This window comes from Lissotriton helveticus, chromosome 3_1, assembly GCF_964261635.1.
Source record: "Lissotriton helveticus chromosome 3_1, aLisHel1.1, whole genome shotgun sequence".
NCBI classification, from domain to species: Eukaryota; Metazoa; Chordata; class Amphibia; order Caudata; family Salamandridae; genus Lissotriton; species Lissotriton helveticus.
Genome location: NC_136061.1, coordinates 1,783,941,761 through 1,783,958,454, shown reverse-complemented (window position 1 = coordinate 1,783,958,454; position 16,694 = coordinate 1,783,941,761). Strand labels below are relative to the sequence as shown.

The following is a 16,694-nucleotide window of genomic DNA, read 5'->3' as shown; positions in this document are numbered from 1 at the left end:
GCTTCTGGGCACGACTCCTCTTATATCACTGGGGACAGTCGAACAGCAAACCGTGCCAGATACCACAACATACCTCCTTGCCCAGCAACTTCCTTCTGTTAAGTGTTCAAGCCCTCCCCCCAGGTGTACTACTGCAACCACAGCCATTCCTGACCAATCTCAAAACTCCTACCCGTCTGTAGCATGTACTCCCTAAACACTGACCAATGAGCGCCATCTTTTCTCTTGTGATAGACCGTTGATAGGCGCACTGTGCTCCACTGATATCTGATCCATAGGTTAGTGCTGCCCTCCACTGATTCACTGATGGCGGATTCATAGGCATGTGCTCTCCTCTGTTGGTGCTTTTGTGCCATTCTTACGCTTTGACCATTGACGGATAGCTGTGTGCTGCCCTCTCTTGATGGCGGATTGGTAAGCATGTGTTGTACTTCATTGATGGATGGATAGGTGCTGTTGACCACCTGCATTGGTTGATGGATAATCATCTCCTGTCCTGCACTGATGAGTATTTGACAGCCATGTGTTAACCTGGTAGGTATGTGTGGTCCTCTCCTAATGTCCTAATGTAATGATGGCTGGTGGGTGGCTGCATAATGTCCTGAATTAATGGCTGATTGCCAAGTTTATTTTGCATTCCCTTCACGGTGTAATTGTGAATGGCAGGCATGTGTTGTCCTCCGTGGTGTATTATAGTGGTGGTGGATTAACCCCTTCACTGCGGCGGCTATTCCGCCGCAGTGCTAAGGGGGCGGGGCGGCCCCGCGGTGGCCGCATGCTGGTGACGGAACCGCACCGTCACCAGCCACGGTTGGGCTGTGCTTGTGACGGAGCGGTTCCGTCATGGCCCGCCCCGCTCAATAGAACGCTCAGCGCAGGCGCGGAATTCGCGCCGCGCATGAGCGGCGAGCGGGCCATGACGGAACCGCTCTGTCATCAGCACAGCGCACCCGCAGCTGATGACGGAGCGGTTCCGTCATCAGCGTGCAAGGGGTTAATAGCATATCTTACTCTGTTGGTGGTTGATTGTACGATCCTCCTTTGGTCACTGATTGATAGTTCTGTATCATTATCCACTGGAGAGAATGCTGCTGTTTAATTCCCTCTTTTGCTTTGCAGACCTGCGGCAGCAGCAGCTGAATCAGAGACAGTTCTGTCTTATTGTCTGGTGGACCTTTTCAAGGAGGTGTGTAACCTTATTTTCCGAAAGTTCATGTTTCCACAGGGTGAATGACAGACAGCTATAGTGGAAGCTGTCCAAAACAGCTTACTTTTTTGTTTCAATAAATGCAAACATTAAAAAAAAAGTACAATTACAATTAACCTACTGATCCGCTATTACAGATGTATGCAATGTAAATACGTAATGTAAACCCGGGCCTGGCTGTGGTGCAGGGACACAACCAGTGCCATGTTAGCTTCCTCCTGCACTGGAACATGACGGTGTTTGCTCATGAAGAATTGATACCGCTGTTGGAGACTCACCTTCTCGGCCTGATTTAGACAAAGGTTGTAACACGACTTCCATCTAAAAATTCTGATGTCCACCCCACAATTCTCTGTATTCTCTGGCCTCCTCTAGGGGGAACAGCCATTACAACGCAACTTTTACTACGCGTTGCTATTACATCACATGTGTTACAATGCATGCGATGTTACAACGCATAGTAAAAGGTACGCATACCATTACATCGCATGCGCTTTTACAACACATGCAATGTAATGGCTATCCACAGCGTTGTGAGGAAACGGAGGCTGTTTCCTCACAACGACTGTGCACCTCTGACGACACGGAAAGCAGGAGCAGGGAGCAGAGACGGCGACGCTGGAACCACGAGGAAAGAGGTAAGGTTGATTGTGCTTGGGGTGGAGGTTTTAGGGTTTAGTGTAGTGTAGGGGTGGGAGTAGTGTGGGTAGTGTTGTAGTGTAGTAGTGTTTTAGGGTTAGGGGTAGTGTAGGGGTTGGAGTAGTGTGGGTAGTGTTGTGGTGTAGTTGTGTTTTAGGGTTGGGGTAGTGTATGGGTGGGAGTAGTGTTGGTAGTGTTTTGGGGTTTAGGGTAGTGTAGGGGTGGGAGTAGTGTGGGCAGTGTTGTAGTGCAGTAGTGTTTTAGGGTTTAGGGTAGTGTAGGGGTGGGAGTAGTGTGGGTTGTGTTGTAGTGTAGTAGTGTTTTAGGGTTTAGGGTAGTGTAGGGGTGGGAGTAGTGTGGGTAGTGTTTTAGGGTTTAGGGTAGTGTCGGGGTGGGAGTAGTGTGGGTAGTGTTGTAGGGTAGTAGTGTTTTAGGGTTTAGGGTAGTGTAGGGGTGGGAATAATATGGGTAGTGTTGGAGTGCCATAGTGTTTTAGGGTTAGGGGTGGGAGTAGTGTGTTGTGTAGGTGTTGGGGTAGGATTGTCACTTACCTTGCAACTTTAACCACGAGTATAGCTTTACCACGCATGCCTTTGCATTGTAAAGGCATACTCATGGTGAAAGTATGCGATGTAATGGCATGTCGTTGTCATTGACATTGTGTAGTAATACCCGCGTTGTAATGGCACGTGTGGTATTAGTATGCACTCTAATGACATACATCCTCCTCTAGCCTCCTTTTGAGCATGGGGAAGAGAGTGTTTCCGGGTGAGGGTCCACCACTGGCTACACAATGGGGAACACTGATGCTGTGGAGATGATGCCGCCAGCAATGGTATCAGATCCCCCATCTGATTTATGGCTGCTGCCTTGGTACTATTTCCAGTGCTGGCCCTCGGGGGTAAGACAGCCTTGTAAACCATGGTGGTCATGAACAGAAAAGTCTCAAGTTGTCCTTGCTATACGAGGAGAAGACTCCTATATTACATGGATTTTTTTTTTAAAGTTGGTATTGACAATATGCTACAGGTATGGGAGCTATATTTCTAGTATACCACATTTGTGACAGCAGTCCCACAATACCGTCAAGGACTGTTTGGCCTGCTGGGGAGGCTTTCTTCCAAACGTGGCTCACTGGCTCTCACCCTGTCACTTGGATCTCTGTAGGGGAAAACATGGATCCACATGCTGGGAATCTTAAAATATCATAGATGATTTACACAGGTATCGCAGATCTATTTCCTCCCAGGCATTTGTATGCCATTTACCAAATGTTACAACATGTTTTATTTATTTATTTATTTATAGAGTATTATATAGCGCTTCATATTTACAATGGGTACAGATTAGATTACACTGTTATAGCAGCAGTAATATATATATTTATATATATATATATATGAATCTGGTACATGTCTATCTTACCAGTTACACAAAACATGTGTAAGAACTGTTTAGAGTACAAGGTGTACACATTGGTATCATACAACATAGTTCAGATGTGTGACTTTTGAATGTTTTACATCAGTACTACAACAATCCATTAATTGTGGTACTGAACAGTTAAAGAGATTTTCCGCAGATAACTGGTAATTTTATCTTTACCATCGTAAATGTTTTTGTGGTCATTTTGTGCAGGCTGTATCTATACAATACAGGGCTATTCGACAGTCTTGTCTAGGGAAGGAACTTGCTTGTTAGGAAGATCTTCTCGTCCCTCTTGAATGTAGCCAAATTTTGAATGCCCTTTGTTTTCTGTTGGGCTTGCTTAATTTGTGCCAGGGCTTTCCAGTGCTCAGCACCAGTACTTATTTCAGAGAGCCGGTACTATAAATTCCTTTCCTTGCAGTCAGAATTTCTGATAACTGTTTAAAATAAACATACCTGCAAATATAACTGCCTGAGAGAATCCCTGATATGTCTCCACAGACTGACCCACCGTTTTCACTGACCGGCCCACTGCTTTCACTGACTGGCATTACTGTTCAGGCATTGTGAGTGTGTATTTTTATTCTGTAAGTGATATCAAAAACACAGAACTTCCCTCTCGACCTTCTAATTTTAACAAATTACAACATAACTACTTTCAAAAAAGTTTATCAACACAAGGTGAACATTTTTTCTCTTTTAGAGTATTTTATTATTTTATATTCTCATTTTTTTGTTTTTTGTTATTGCTTAGTATTATTCTTATTTACTTTGAAACATTGTTTTTCCACACATTTTTATATAAACTTCAACTTCAGAAAATTTAATACACAGATATCCAACAGAGAGAATATCATAAATATCACAATATCAAACATACACTTTCATCCATTCAACATTCATACTTAATTCTGTATCGGAGGAATCACAGATTGTTTTGTGATGAGTACACAAGGTCGACGCGTTTCGGTGGAGTGGGACCACCTTCCTCAGGACCTCTTAGCAGAATCCCCAATCTTTACTCAAAAAACTTTTTATACTCTGTGTGGATATCCTTATTAGTCTGTTTAGGATAAACCCCTTCTCTTTAGATTTCAAGTGATGTCGGGGGTGGTACTGTAGACTATGCCTATGTTAAGCTGTTACTCCTTGAATTTCGTTTGTAGGTATAACCTCAGTTGTCTTTGTCTTAGGTAAAAAGCGCTCTGGGGTGTAGAGAGTAAACACCCTATATTTGTATAGGTTCACTTCAATGAATACATTTCTCTCGCATCAATGCGTCTCCCTTTGTGCCTTCTCAGTTTGTTTTTATCCCTTCCAGTCAACAAGTGTCACTAAATCTGCAGCCGTCCATATATGTTTTGAAAAACTTAGTTCTCGAGCAGCGCGGCCAGTACACGAGCCCTTCTCAAACACCCCAGAGGTTAGATCTGTAAGTGATGCCATCATGCCTTCGTGACTCGGCCCTCATCAATCACTGAATAAACAGAGCAGGGTTTGCGCATCCAATCATCCATGTCCTTGCTTGATGCAGCGTGTCTTCGCCCTCCTATTGGAAGGTTTCAGATGAGTGCTGGATCATCGCTAAACGTAGGCAAGGTAGGCTGTGAAAGCACAGGCAAACGTAACAGAAAGGCACATGAGGAAAAAGTACAAGCGCAAACTTTGCTTTCGCTTTTCTGCCTACAACTGCCAGCGACATGTGGCGCTCATGGTTCACAGCAGGCCGCACACCTTCTACGGCACCCCATTCATCTAGGCCGACTAGACTCTGTAACATATGGAGGAACTGGTGGCTCTCGTTGCAGATTCTACAGTCGGGCCCCATCAATTAAGCGTTAAGCCGCTTCCACTCTCCAATTGCTGAGCTGAAGGATTCTGGTAGCATTACTGGGACAGCTACTGTGCAGCAGGCAAGGCAGCTGAGCAAAGGCAACGAACATTGGGCATCCGGATACCAGGTCTGGACTGAATAATGACCTCACCAGTGCCTGGATGACCTGCTGTGACCTTCCATCCCCGGGGTGTGCATGGAGCAGGAGCAGAGTAGACCATGTTTGGCAGTGAGTTTCCAGTGTGCCTCACAAATCTGAATCTCCCACAGTCCAGTGATTCCGGCACTGTTTGAGCAGCAGTGAAGTGTGTGGAAACAGGGCCCGATTGACATACAAACATTACAAGCAATCCAGAGAGCCAATGCCTAGAGGTGAGTATTTTATTTTCCAGTGGTAATCAAAAAGCCCAGAGTAGCTCACATCGTCAGAGAACTTAGGGGTTGGACTCTTGACTGCCAGTGAAATAGAGCTCTTAAGAGTCCCATATTCATGTGTGTGTGATACATTCAGTTCAGAATTTACATGTGCATTCTGGTATTTATATGCCAGTTGATATCTATCAAGAAAACAGGATTAAAAGTTTGTAAATGTTGCACAGTGTAACACACACTCTAAGATGCTGCTGTTTGCTGTACGTGTTGGCATTTGACTTGGGTACGGGTATGTGTAGATATACCAGGATGAGCTCTGCAGAGGTGCCATAAAGAGTGCCAGCGTATATTCACATAACTAATAGGGATATAGGCATCAACTAAGGAGATGTCCTGAAAAATGCAAATTCAAAAAGCAATTATTATCACTGAGATAGTAATCACCAGGTTAAATTAAGCTCTACAGTGAAGTGACAGATTAGGCTAATGGTTACTCCAACCCCAATTGACAAATGTAGTTCCCCTATAGATGTGTCCTGTGCTTGTGTAGTTCTACTAACGTTCGGCAGGTATGCACCACAGAAGCAGGTGTCCTATCTCACCATCACCAGGCAAAGATGTGTCAATCACAATTGACACTGAAGTCAGAACCAGGTCAATCACTCCGTTAGGCCCATTTTTATTGAGTTTCCGGTACAGTTTAAGCTCTGCGAAACGAAGGTGCAGTGTTACAAGGACTCAGTGTACAATGTTTGCTCTCCGTGTGATTTCACATGCTCGGCTGCTGGAGCCTTTGCCAGTTTTGTCTGTGTTAGTTTTAAACACCTTCATTAGTTTTGATGTTCATGGCTTGTTTCTCCATCCCAACTGGGTCTCTGGAGTTAATGCAAGCACTCTGGGGCACATGCATCAAGGGTTTTTGCATACGCAAACGGTGCAAATCGCAAAAATTGGCCGTTTGCGAATGCAAATCCCTTTTTTGGGATGCATCATTTTTTTTCATTTTTCGCAATTTAATAAATCGCAATTTTTGCGATTTCTGGAATTGCGATAGCATTTAATAAATCGCAATTTTTGCGATTTCTTAAATGCTATGCATGATTTTTTTTAAATTGCGAATTCGCAATTATGAAGAGAAAAATTACCATGAAGTAAACCTTCATGGTAAATTGCGAAAAGTTTCAAAAATGCACAAAAGTGCATTTTTGAAACTTATATTTTACACACACAAATGCCCTTGGGACATGTGTGTGAGTAAAATGTACTTACGTGACATTTCAGGGGTGCAGGGGGGGATCCTTTGGACCCCCCCCTGCACCATTGAAATTGCATTCTCATTTTGCGATTCCTTAATTGCGAATTCGCAAAATGAGAATGCCTACCCATTGATTCCTATGGGCCTCTAGGCCCATAGGAATCAATGTAAAGGGATTCCTTATTTGCGATTCGCAAAATTGCGATTCGCAAAATTGCGAGTCGCATATAAGGAAAAATAAGAAAACGCAAAAAATATTGCGAATTTTTAATGCATACGTATTTGCGATTTCTAAATTGCGATTCCTTAATTTTCGCAATTTAGGAATCGCAAATACCAACAATGATGCATGTGGGCCTCTGTAATGAAGTCGATCGAGCACCAGACAACAGTTCATAGTACAGGCATTTGGTTTCTGCTCAGGCATTGTCGTTTCTGCTAGATATTATACCTTTTCCTTGTTCACAGACCTTTTGTTTTAATGTATGTTGCTGTTGTCAGATAAGTGGACTGCTATAATCCATGTCATGATTCTAAAGCGGTGTTATTCTTTTGATTTTAGCTGTTTTCAATGTGTCCATACGGGGGATGGACATCACAAATAATGGAATCTGATGGTACTGGGAATGGAGCTGGGTGGACAACTGGAAGAAGTGGCAGCACAAACATTTTTGAGCACTTGGACTTCTTTTTTTCACAAATTAAGCAGCAGCTTGTCGGCGTGGAAAATAATGGCCATGTGTCATTAAACTCAAAGGGGCAAGACATAATCGCAAAAACCTTTGCTCCCTGATGACATCACAGCAAGCTACACCAAGTGGTCTTTGGCGTACAAAAATGGACGGACTAATGTACTTCATTTTGGTTTTATTTCTTGACAACATTTTTGGACTTTTGTATGGTAATTTCTTTTTTTCGATATGAGGCTTAATTCACAAGCTAATCAAAGTATCAAAATGTAAAATCAAAATGTATTCTAACATTTTTGTAGTCCGACTGGTGACACCTCCGGTGCTGCTAAACACCTTTGAGTTTGTACACAGAAACATAGAGTCTGAAACACTAGTGTGAATTGAGGTATCCTGAATAGCAGCTGTTAAACCGGGATTGCTGGTAGCGCTAGGGCTGTACTAGTAGCTAGACGGTTCATGGGCATGGGGTCACCATCTTAATGGCACTGTATGGGAGTAAAGGGGTGACAAGAAAATCAGTCAAATGAGCGTACGTCTTCTTCATGTTTGTTTCAACTTCCCCATTTGATGCACGTGTATCAGGATGGAAGTCATGTATCTGGGTGTTGTGGATCCAACAATAAAACAAAGGTCTTAGGAGAAGTGTTTTGTCAGAGACCAGCCACTGTTTGTTGTGGAGCCTTCTCACAACTGAGAGGCTGTGTTGTGGCTAAGCGCCAGCTTCAGGGAGCAGCCAGGACTACATGGGCTCCTACCAGAGAAACAACCAATAACCAAGTCATACATAATCAATGTAGTGAACCAGATTTCTGCTATAAATTGTTTTTTTATGAATGCTGGACTCTGGAGACTGAGCAATATCATTCACTGTGTGCCACTCGAACCTCCTTCTGGGTGTTATATTGCATTGCCATTCATGGCACAGAGTGAATAAGTTGCAGTCAGGGCAAAAAATTAACCAGGCCTCTAATAACTAGGCATGTTAGAAGTTGTGAAGGCAGATGGTTCACAACTGCAGTTTTTAAATAATGCTACCAGTTATGGTAATTAAGAAGCTTACAAATTAACCAAGCATTTGCAATGCAACAGGTCTCGCATTAGTGAAGGTTTGAGCTATTGGTGTTGCAAATGATATTGTTTGTTAGATTTTATTTTTATCAAACAATATCTCAGCAGTAGCATAGGTAATTAAAAAAAATGGAAATCCATATTCAGCGGCAATCTTTCTTTTTATAACTGAATTAAGGATGCAGTACTTTTTGTGGCTAATAGAGATACATTTATAACTTCACAGGGACACCTAGTAACTTCCTGTGGTACTGCACACTTACTTTGCTTTGTGTTTCTTTTATTGCTTATGTTACTGAAGAGATTTTTTTTACAAAAAAATGTAACATACATTATTATTTGCAATGCCAATAGCTCAAACATTCAGTAACGCAAAACCTATTGCATTGCAAATGCTTGTTTTGCTTATGGGAGGTGGGGGTGAACAGCACAGGCAACTAAAGAACAAGGCACCACTGATAACAAGTGGGAGGATAGGAGATAAAGGTCAGTGGGGCAAAAAAGTGCACCATCGTTCTTTTTTGTTCTTATGGCGAACACGGACAGCGGAAGGGTAGAGGGGTAAGAAGCAACACCGACAATGGGGGGCAAGAGGAGGAAGTTGTATCAGACAGTGGGTGATTGGGGTGAGAAGGGAAGAAGCAACACAGACAGCAGAGAGTGGAAGGGAAGAAGCTACATGGTCAATGGTGGAGGGAGGGAAAAACAACATGAACAAGGAATGACAGGGGAAGAATAACAATTAATATACCTCAATCGCAGTGCAATCAGCGGTAGGACTGCAATTACGCTGAAGCCCTCAGTACTTTGGCCATGCTCCAGCCAAAAGAACAGAAAGTGTAGCCGGCAGATGATGGCCAATTGGAAGTAAGCAAATAAGAATGACGATGAAACCAATGAATGTTAAGCAAAGGCCGGGCTGCAAGCCCCTTGTTGTATACAATATTCCTTGCAAGTGAGAGCGCATGCACCGCCGCAAGCGAGACCTATGTGGTACACATTCTGTAAATAGATGCAGTTTAGAACTTGTAATGAAATTCTGTATAGATGTTTTAAAGGTATGGGTGACTGCATGCACTGAACCACAAGACTAGAATACAGCCAACAAATATGTGCCCGCACACAGGCCTATCAGACTATCCCTCCTGACAGTGCCAGACTGGCCTGCAGGCCAGACTGACTGTGTAGGTCACAGGTTCAACACCTCTTAAGGTTAATTCAGCCTTTCATTATTTCAGTGAGAGTAAAATTAAATTTACGATAGTAACATGTTTTTTATGGTATTAAGAACACATTCAATGTAATAGGAAGCACCGATGCAAAACATGTTAATATTAGAGCATTCAAACTAACTCTTCCCCAGTCAAAAGGGCACTTCCATTAGTGCACACTTTTGTCGCTATTCCTGTGTATGTTTCCCTATGAGGATCTATCAGTGTGTTTGTGTGTATGTACCCGTATGTGTGTGTGTCTGTGTGTGTCTGGCAGTGTAGAAATGTGACTGTTTGGGGCTAGCAGTGTTTAGTATCTGTGCATCTGTAGGTGTAGTAGTTTGTAGGCATCGTTTGGCCTTTGTTTGTGTGTGCCTGTAGGTGCCAATCAGTATCTATGTATGTATCCGTGCCTGTGTATATTCGTGTTTCTGGCAGTGTTTACATGCCTAGGTATGTGTTGCTAGCAATGTGTTTGAATGTGTGTCTGTGTGCATGTGGCAGTGTGCATATTTGCATATAGCAGTGTGTATGTGTGTCTCTTGCAAAATGTATGTGTGTTTAGAAGTGGGTGTGTTTAGGAGTGGGCATGTATCTGTGCTGAGTGTGATTAGCAATGTGTACATCTCTGTGCTTGTGTATGTTTAGCAGAGTATATATGTGTGTGTAGCAGTGTGTACATGACTGTGCATGTGTCTAGCAGTGTGTATATGCACATATGTATTGTAGTGTGTGCGTGTTTGTGCGTGCCTAGCAGCTTTTCTGTTTGTGCCCCTGTCTAGCAGTGTGTATGTCAGTGTGTGTGTCTAATAGAGTGAATATAGCTGTGCCTGACTTGCAGTGTTTGTGTGTACCTAAGTGTTTTTTAAGATGTGTGTGTGTGTGTATTTAGCAGTGTAACTATGTGTCTAGGTACATGTATGTGTCAGGTGCATGTGTGTATCTAGCAGCGTGAGTGTGTGTCCCCAATAGTGTGAATATGGCTGTAACTAAGTTGAAGTGTTTGTATGTACTAGGTGTTTCTAGCAGTGTGTACGTGTTTAGCCGTGTAACTATGTGTCTATTAATGTGAATGTGTCAGGTGCCTGAATGTGTCTAGCAGTGTGTGTGTCTAAAAGTGTGAATATGGCTGTGCCTGTCTATCAGTGTTTGTTTGTACCTAAGTGTTTCTAGCAGTGTGTGTGTATTTAGCAGTTTAACTATGTGTCTAGCAACGTGTATGCGTAAGGTGCCAGAGTATGACTAGCAGTGTGTCTGATAGTGTGACTATGGCTGTGCCTGTCCTGCAGTGTTCCTGAGAACCTAAGTGTTTCTAGAAGTATGTATCTGGATGTTTAGCAATGTAACTATGTATGTTTAGGAAAGCGTATGTCAGGTGGCTGCTAGGCCTGGGCATAGGACAAATAAACAGTGAGAGGAGGGTCAAAGGGATACATAGTTTAAAGACCCATGCCTGGTTCAAATCCCCAGCTACTCTGTATGAACAACATAAAGGAACACAGGGAGTCTAAAAGCCAACTTGTGTGGCTTGTCAATCTTTCCCGATTCCTTGACGAAGCTATCGTTGTGCAGAGACCGTGACAAGCGGACGCTTTCCTTCCCGCTGTGAGGACGCCAGAGACCGTGACGAGCGGACGCTTTCCTTCCCGCTGTAAGAGGACGCCAGAGACCTTGTTCCGAGGAGAGCAGTCCTGTGTCCAGAGGATCCCCTACCCTAGACCAGACCTAGACGGGTGTCCCATCAGCAGTGTTTTTTCTTATTTTGTTCCCTTCCCTTTTCCCCGGAGGGAAACTGGGAGGCTTGAGGGAACTGGGAGGCTCCTCTTCAAGCTGTGGTCCCTGCGGGCTTCTTTGGAACAGGACAGTAGAGGGTGCTAGCGTGCACAGCGGAGCAGAACGGAGCGAAGCGGTAGCAGCTGAGACTGCAGCTGAGACTGCGAGCAAGACGCCATCGCCGACGCCACTGCCATCCACATCTCAGCGATCGTGGTAAAGAACAGCCTCCCCTGGTGCAAGCTACAGGCAGTAACTGGCGTTAAGCCTGGGGGCCGCGGGGGCATCAGACAGCAGGCGGATACGGAGGAAGTGGTGAGGCAGCGAGACAAGGTGAGACTTGTTGCGCCAGCGTTTCGCCCTGCCCCCTGCCTCTTGTGTTTGCCATTAATCGGATAAAAACCCACGCCTGCAAGGGAGTGTCGGAGTGGACGGCGGGCTGCTACTACAGACTGTGTGCCTTACAAGATATCTGCAAAACTGACTGGGGGTACGAGTCAATCCTCACCCCATATTATACTCGGCACTGGGAATGCCGGCCGCTCCATTGAATTTATTTTTTATGGCAATATAGAATATTGATCATTCAATACTGAATACTGGTATACTGATACTGATCTTCTAAACTTTCTGAACTGAACTTGAAGAGTGTTGCTGCCTGTGGCCAGTAGAGCGCAGCAGAGAACTAAAAACAGTGAAGGAGAAATAGAGTAAAAACGAAAGCCTTGACAGACCAGGCTATTGATTACAGCTACAGCTGCAGCAGGCCCTCACGGGTGGGAGATTTTCGCACTGGCCTTATCATTGACTGTATTATTGGCAGCATTTTAAATGCATTTTGAACGCGTATAAACGCGTATAACAAGCATTTTATTAAAAAAATTTATTTCACGCATTTTACGCATTCTTATAAAGAATTATTAAATCGGACAAACATGCAACTAATGGAAACGCCCTCCTAACGAACTACTTAACAGCTGCGGCAGACTACTGGCAGACTAACAGCAGATTAACACCAGACTAACTGCATGTTAAATAGCTGACACAAGGGCCCCATCAGGTTTTACCATATACAATTGAATTCTGAATGAAGCCAGCTACTGTCATAATCCTGGAAAGGAAGTATTGCTCCTCCTGAGGATATTCTATTTTTGACCTGGAGTAATTACAAAAAGCCAGTAGTCACCCCGCCTCATATACTACACTCTGTAAACCACACCTCGCTATCCTCCCTGACGGCAGCTATTCCTATTCAGAGGGACAGACAGGCTTGGGAGGGGGAGTGGGAAATTGGAGCAGAAGTGGTAGAGTGGTAGAGGTGGAACAACGGGTACAGATACCGGGGGCCTCGACCTGACTAGTGCTGTGGAAGGCTTGGGAAGGCTTGGTATATATATATATATATAAACCTGCGACGAGCCACAATCACAAATCAGAAGGAAGCTAAGAAGGGAAACAAAACTAAAATCTTGAAGCCAGAGTTTTAAGAATACGCAAGAACACGCAAATCAGACTGATCTCTGACAGACATTATTAAATAAACCTGAAAGAATGAGATCTGGAAAAGTGCGGCACAACATAAGTGCAAAGTCAAAAAAAGACGAAGAAGACAGGAACAAGGGCACACAAAAGTCAAGCAGAAAAAGGAAGAGGATGGCACAACAAAGAGAGAGACTAGTGTCGGCACCTGAGCTAACAACCCCAAGTTCAAAACAAAGTAATATTGGGATCCAAAAATGTTTCTATCTAAAGGACCCCATGACGTCAATTTACGGCCAAACAAAGGAAGAAGCCCTCCAACCTAGCCCAATTACACCGGTGCCAAGTGTAAAAGAGAATGTTCAGTTACAAACAAATAGCATGAAGGAGAAGAAAAAAGATTCACAGGACTTTCTTAGTGAGAGTAGTCCAACAAGCAACCCAATAGACCAGCAACAAATCTCTCGGACTTTCGCCAAGCAAAATAGTAACACTGGCAAGTCCATTATGGTAATAGCCCAAATAAATAAGAATGTCTCTCAAACTCATGAAGCAGATAAGGAAATAAAGACAAAGGACAAAGTGAAACAAGCAACAATGGGGAATAATTTGGCGGCCGGGCAAAATGCCGCACAGGATGACTCTTGGCCATCCTCCTTCTCCTTACCTGACGACATAATCTTGGACAGACAAACAGGAACGGAAAAAAACACCCAATCCCAGTTAGAAGCATCCCAAAAGATCATCCAAGGTCCGCACGATAATTATAGATTACAAGAACACCAGAAAAATGGACCAGGTGGTAATGGAAGGCTGGAATCTACACCATTGCATTCAAGTGTCAACCCCCACGAAGGGGACAAAGGCCAAAATAAAACTAAAGGATGGTCTAAAAACAATTTAAACCAGGAATCTCCTATTATGATATCCTCTATGAGTAGGGCAGATGAAGAATCAGATGTACAGGAAACACCGTACAAAGAAGAAGATAAGACCCCATGGAGTAAAACATTATTAAACACCTTAGACCAGGCAATTAAAGCACTGAACTTCCAGTCAGATAAAATGGACGTTCAGATCGACTTAATAAATCTAATTGCAGGTCATATTTCAGGTATAAATACCAGGCTGGACCACATGGCAACCCTGCTTCTAGGGAGGGTTGATAGGGGATTCCACAAAGAGACAATCCAGCCAAGCTGTGTATGTGGCAAACTAGTGGATAATATGTCAAACTTACCAGTAATATTAAATGACATTCTAAGGGCGGTTCAATCATCAGTGAATACAAAACATAACATCGAAACTACGAGCAATTCTGTGGCAATAAAACCTGACATTGAAATTGGGAGCAATCACATAGCAAGAGACACTACCCAAAACAACTACGTAGAGGAAGAGACAAGCAAGCTAAGTAAAGAAAAATCTGATAATGAAGCAGGTCAAACAGAGGACGAACAACGCGCAACAATCCATACTAAAGTCAAGTTAACAAAAAGACAAAGAAAGCGCGCTAGGAAAGGGAGGGCACAACTTAAATTCCAACCTCCAACAATCATTCATACGTACCCCATCTTTCACCATACCACCACAAAGAAAGAGAAACCAGCTTCTGAAGAAACTCTTCCAAAGCATATAGGCATGTCCCCAGAACAACCAACCCAGTCAAGTGCAGCGAGTGGGAATAGTCGGATTACAGAATCACCAATCCTCTCAACCTCCACAAAACCAAAACACACACAAGGGATTATACAATTGATTAGCCAAAAAAAGAAACAAAAAAAAATCCCACGAACTCAGGATAAAGATAGGACTCAAGATGAGATTGATGGAAGGGTCTTAAACCAAGAGGCCTGTATAAACCAGATTGTAACGATTCACCAGACAGACGAAATACAAATACCCCAGGTCAAACCAGCAGATCAAGACATAAGGTCCCAAAATGACCCAACTAAAGTGGATACTAAACAAAATATAATAGACAAAACCAACCAAAAGCAATCCATAAAAAGAGCAGATGAAAAGGAAAACATAAGAACACCAATAAAAATTAATTCAAACGAAGAGGGATGAATCTGCAGTATCCTTGGAGCAAATAAACAAACAACGTGTACCCATATACTCCAAAATACGAATATTGACAAAAACACGGACAGGATTAATGAACTCATTACCCACCCCAAAAAAAAAGCGTACAATTCATACGAAGAAATAACAATAAAAACTCTGAGTCAAGGGAGAAGAATAAAAGTAAAAGATGAAACAACAGAAAATACAAAACCAGAAGAAGAAAAATATGCAAAATTGATCTCAGAAACACAAGCAGAAACAAATAATAATCTGGTATTCATACCTGAATACCAGACAACAGGGCACCAAGACTTCTTGAATAGAGGTAATATAATGCGGCTTCTAAGAGAAATCCCAGAACTGGACGATATAGCATCCCAAGATCTTCTGTCCGTAGAATTTAAGCACACAAAAAATATTTTAGAGGTAGAAGAATCCTTAACCACCTGGTCATCCAAGGACATAGTTGACAGAATATTTGCAATGAGTACGTCCTTTGAAGCCTGGGGCATAGCACTGAGGCGGGACGAACGGAAAAAATATCCATTTCCACTTCTAAAAAACATAGGCCTGGGTAAAAGGAAAATGGAAGAGGGGAACTCCCAAAAAACATGCTTAAAGGGAGCTCGTTCAGTAACTCCGCAAAAAATATTACAAAATATAAGGAGACACGAAAATGCAATGGTGCAAGGAGGTGCTCAGGAACAAATTACCGATTGGTCGTGGGTGGCATCGGTATTGAGCAATAAATGTTCCTAACATGTCCAGTGATTTAAAAGAAGATTCAATACTACATCCACGGATAACAGTCAGTAACCAAAAGGAATTCACTGCGGCAAACCCCCACATGATCAGCCTCTGTTCCTGGAATATTCATGGTTTTAATAGTATGGGGCACGACCACGAAACCGCAAACTTCTTGGGTCAACACGACTTAATATTGCTACAAGAAACCTGGAACCTGCGCCAAGCCTCCATCCCGGGTTATGTCGAGTTTCACGTCCTTGCCGAAAAACTTTCTAAATTTGGTCATCCTAGAGGAGGCTTATCAACGTATATCGCCCAACAATATAGATGGCAATCGGAAGAATTGGACACTGTGGGAAACTGGATACAAGCAATAAAACTTACGGAGAAGTTGGACTCCGGTTCAGGTATTGGCAATCTTTTAGTACTTAACGTTTATGTACACCCGGAAAAGAAAGAGAAAAATGAAAAACTGATAACACAACTAACCTTGATCAGGGCTTTGCAAAGCACTCATGAGTCGCACTCCATGATTATCTCAGGGGACTTTAATAGCAATCTAACAAAAGATGACAAAATAACTCAAGCTCTCGGAAAACTGGGCCTTTCTATCCTGAACAAGAAAGATAGTGTGGACAGTGGCATACCTATAACTTTTGTAAGTGGTAATCGAAAGTCAACAATAGACTTCACAATAATGAGCAACAGCTTGATATCGATGGTGAGCTCATTTTCGGTGGAGCAACGTGTGGAAAGCGATCATCTTCCTCTAATTACCAAAATAAATATGTTGGTCAGCAAGACGGAAAAACAAAACACCGTCATCGAGTATACTGAAAAATTCAATCTACGTAAACTGAAATGGGGAGGTAAGGATATAAAACCAACAATGGATAAATTAAAAAATGAACTGCTCAGA

General features: G+C 43.0%; 1 protein-coding gene across 2 annotated transcripts in view; it reads left to right on the top strand.

Moving 5' to 3' along the window:
• LOC144825146 (uromodulin-like) overlaps positions 1 to 16,694 on the top strand; it is a 479,921-nt gene that overhangs the window by 116,573 nt on the left and 346,654 nt on the right. The window contains exons 8-9 of one of the 2 annotated variants that reach the window (XM_078684016.1): positions 1,120 to 1,186; positions 7,298 to 7,945. In XM_078684016.1, coding sequence (XP_078540142.1) covers positions 1,120 to 1,140 — 21 coding nt within the window. In that variant the 3' untranslated portion in view covers positions 1,141 to 1,186; positions 7,298 to 7,945. Of the gene's footprint in view, positions 1 to 1,119; positions 1,187 to 7,297; positions 7,946 to 16,694 lie in introns of those variants that run through there. The other variant, XM_078684017.1, reaches the window with a different exon arrangement.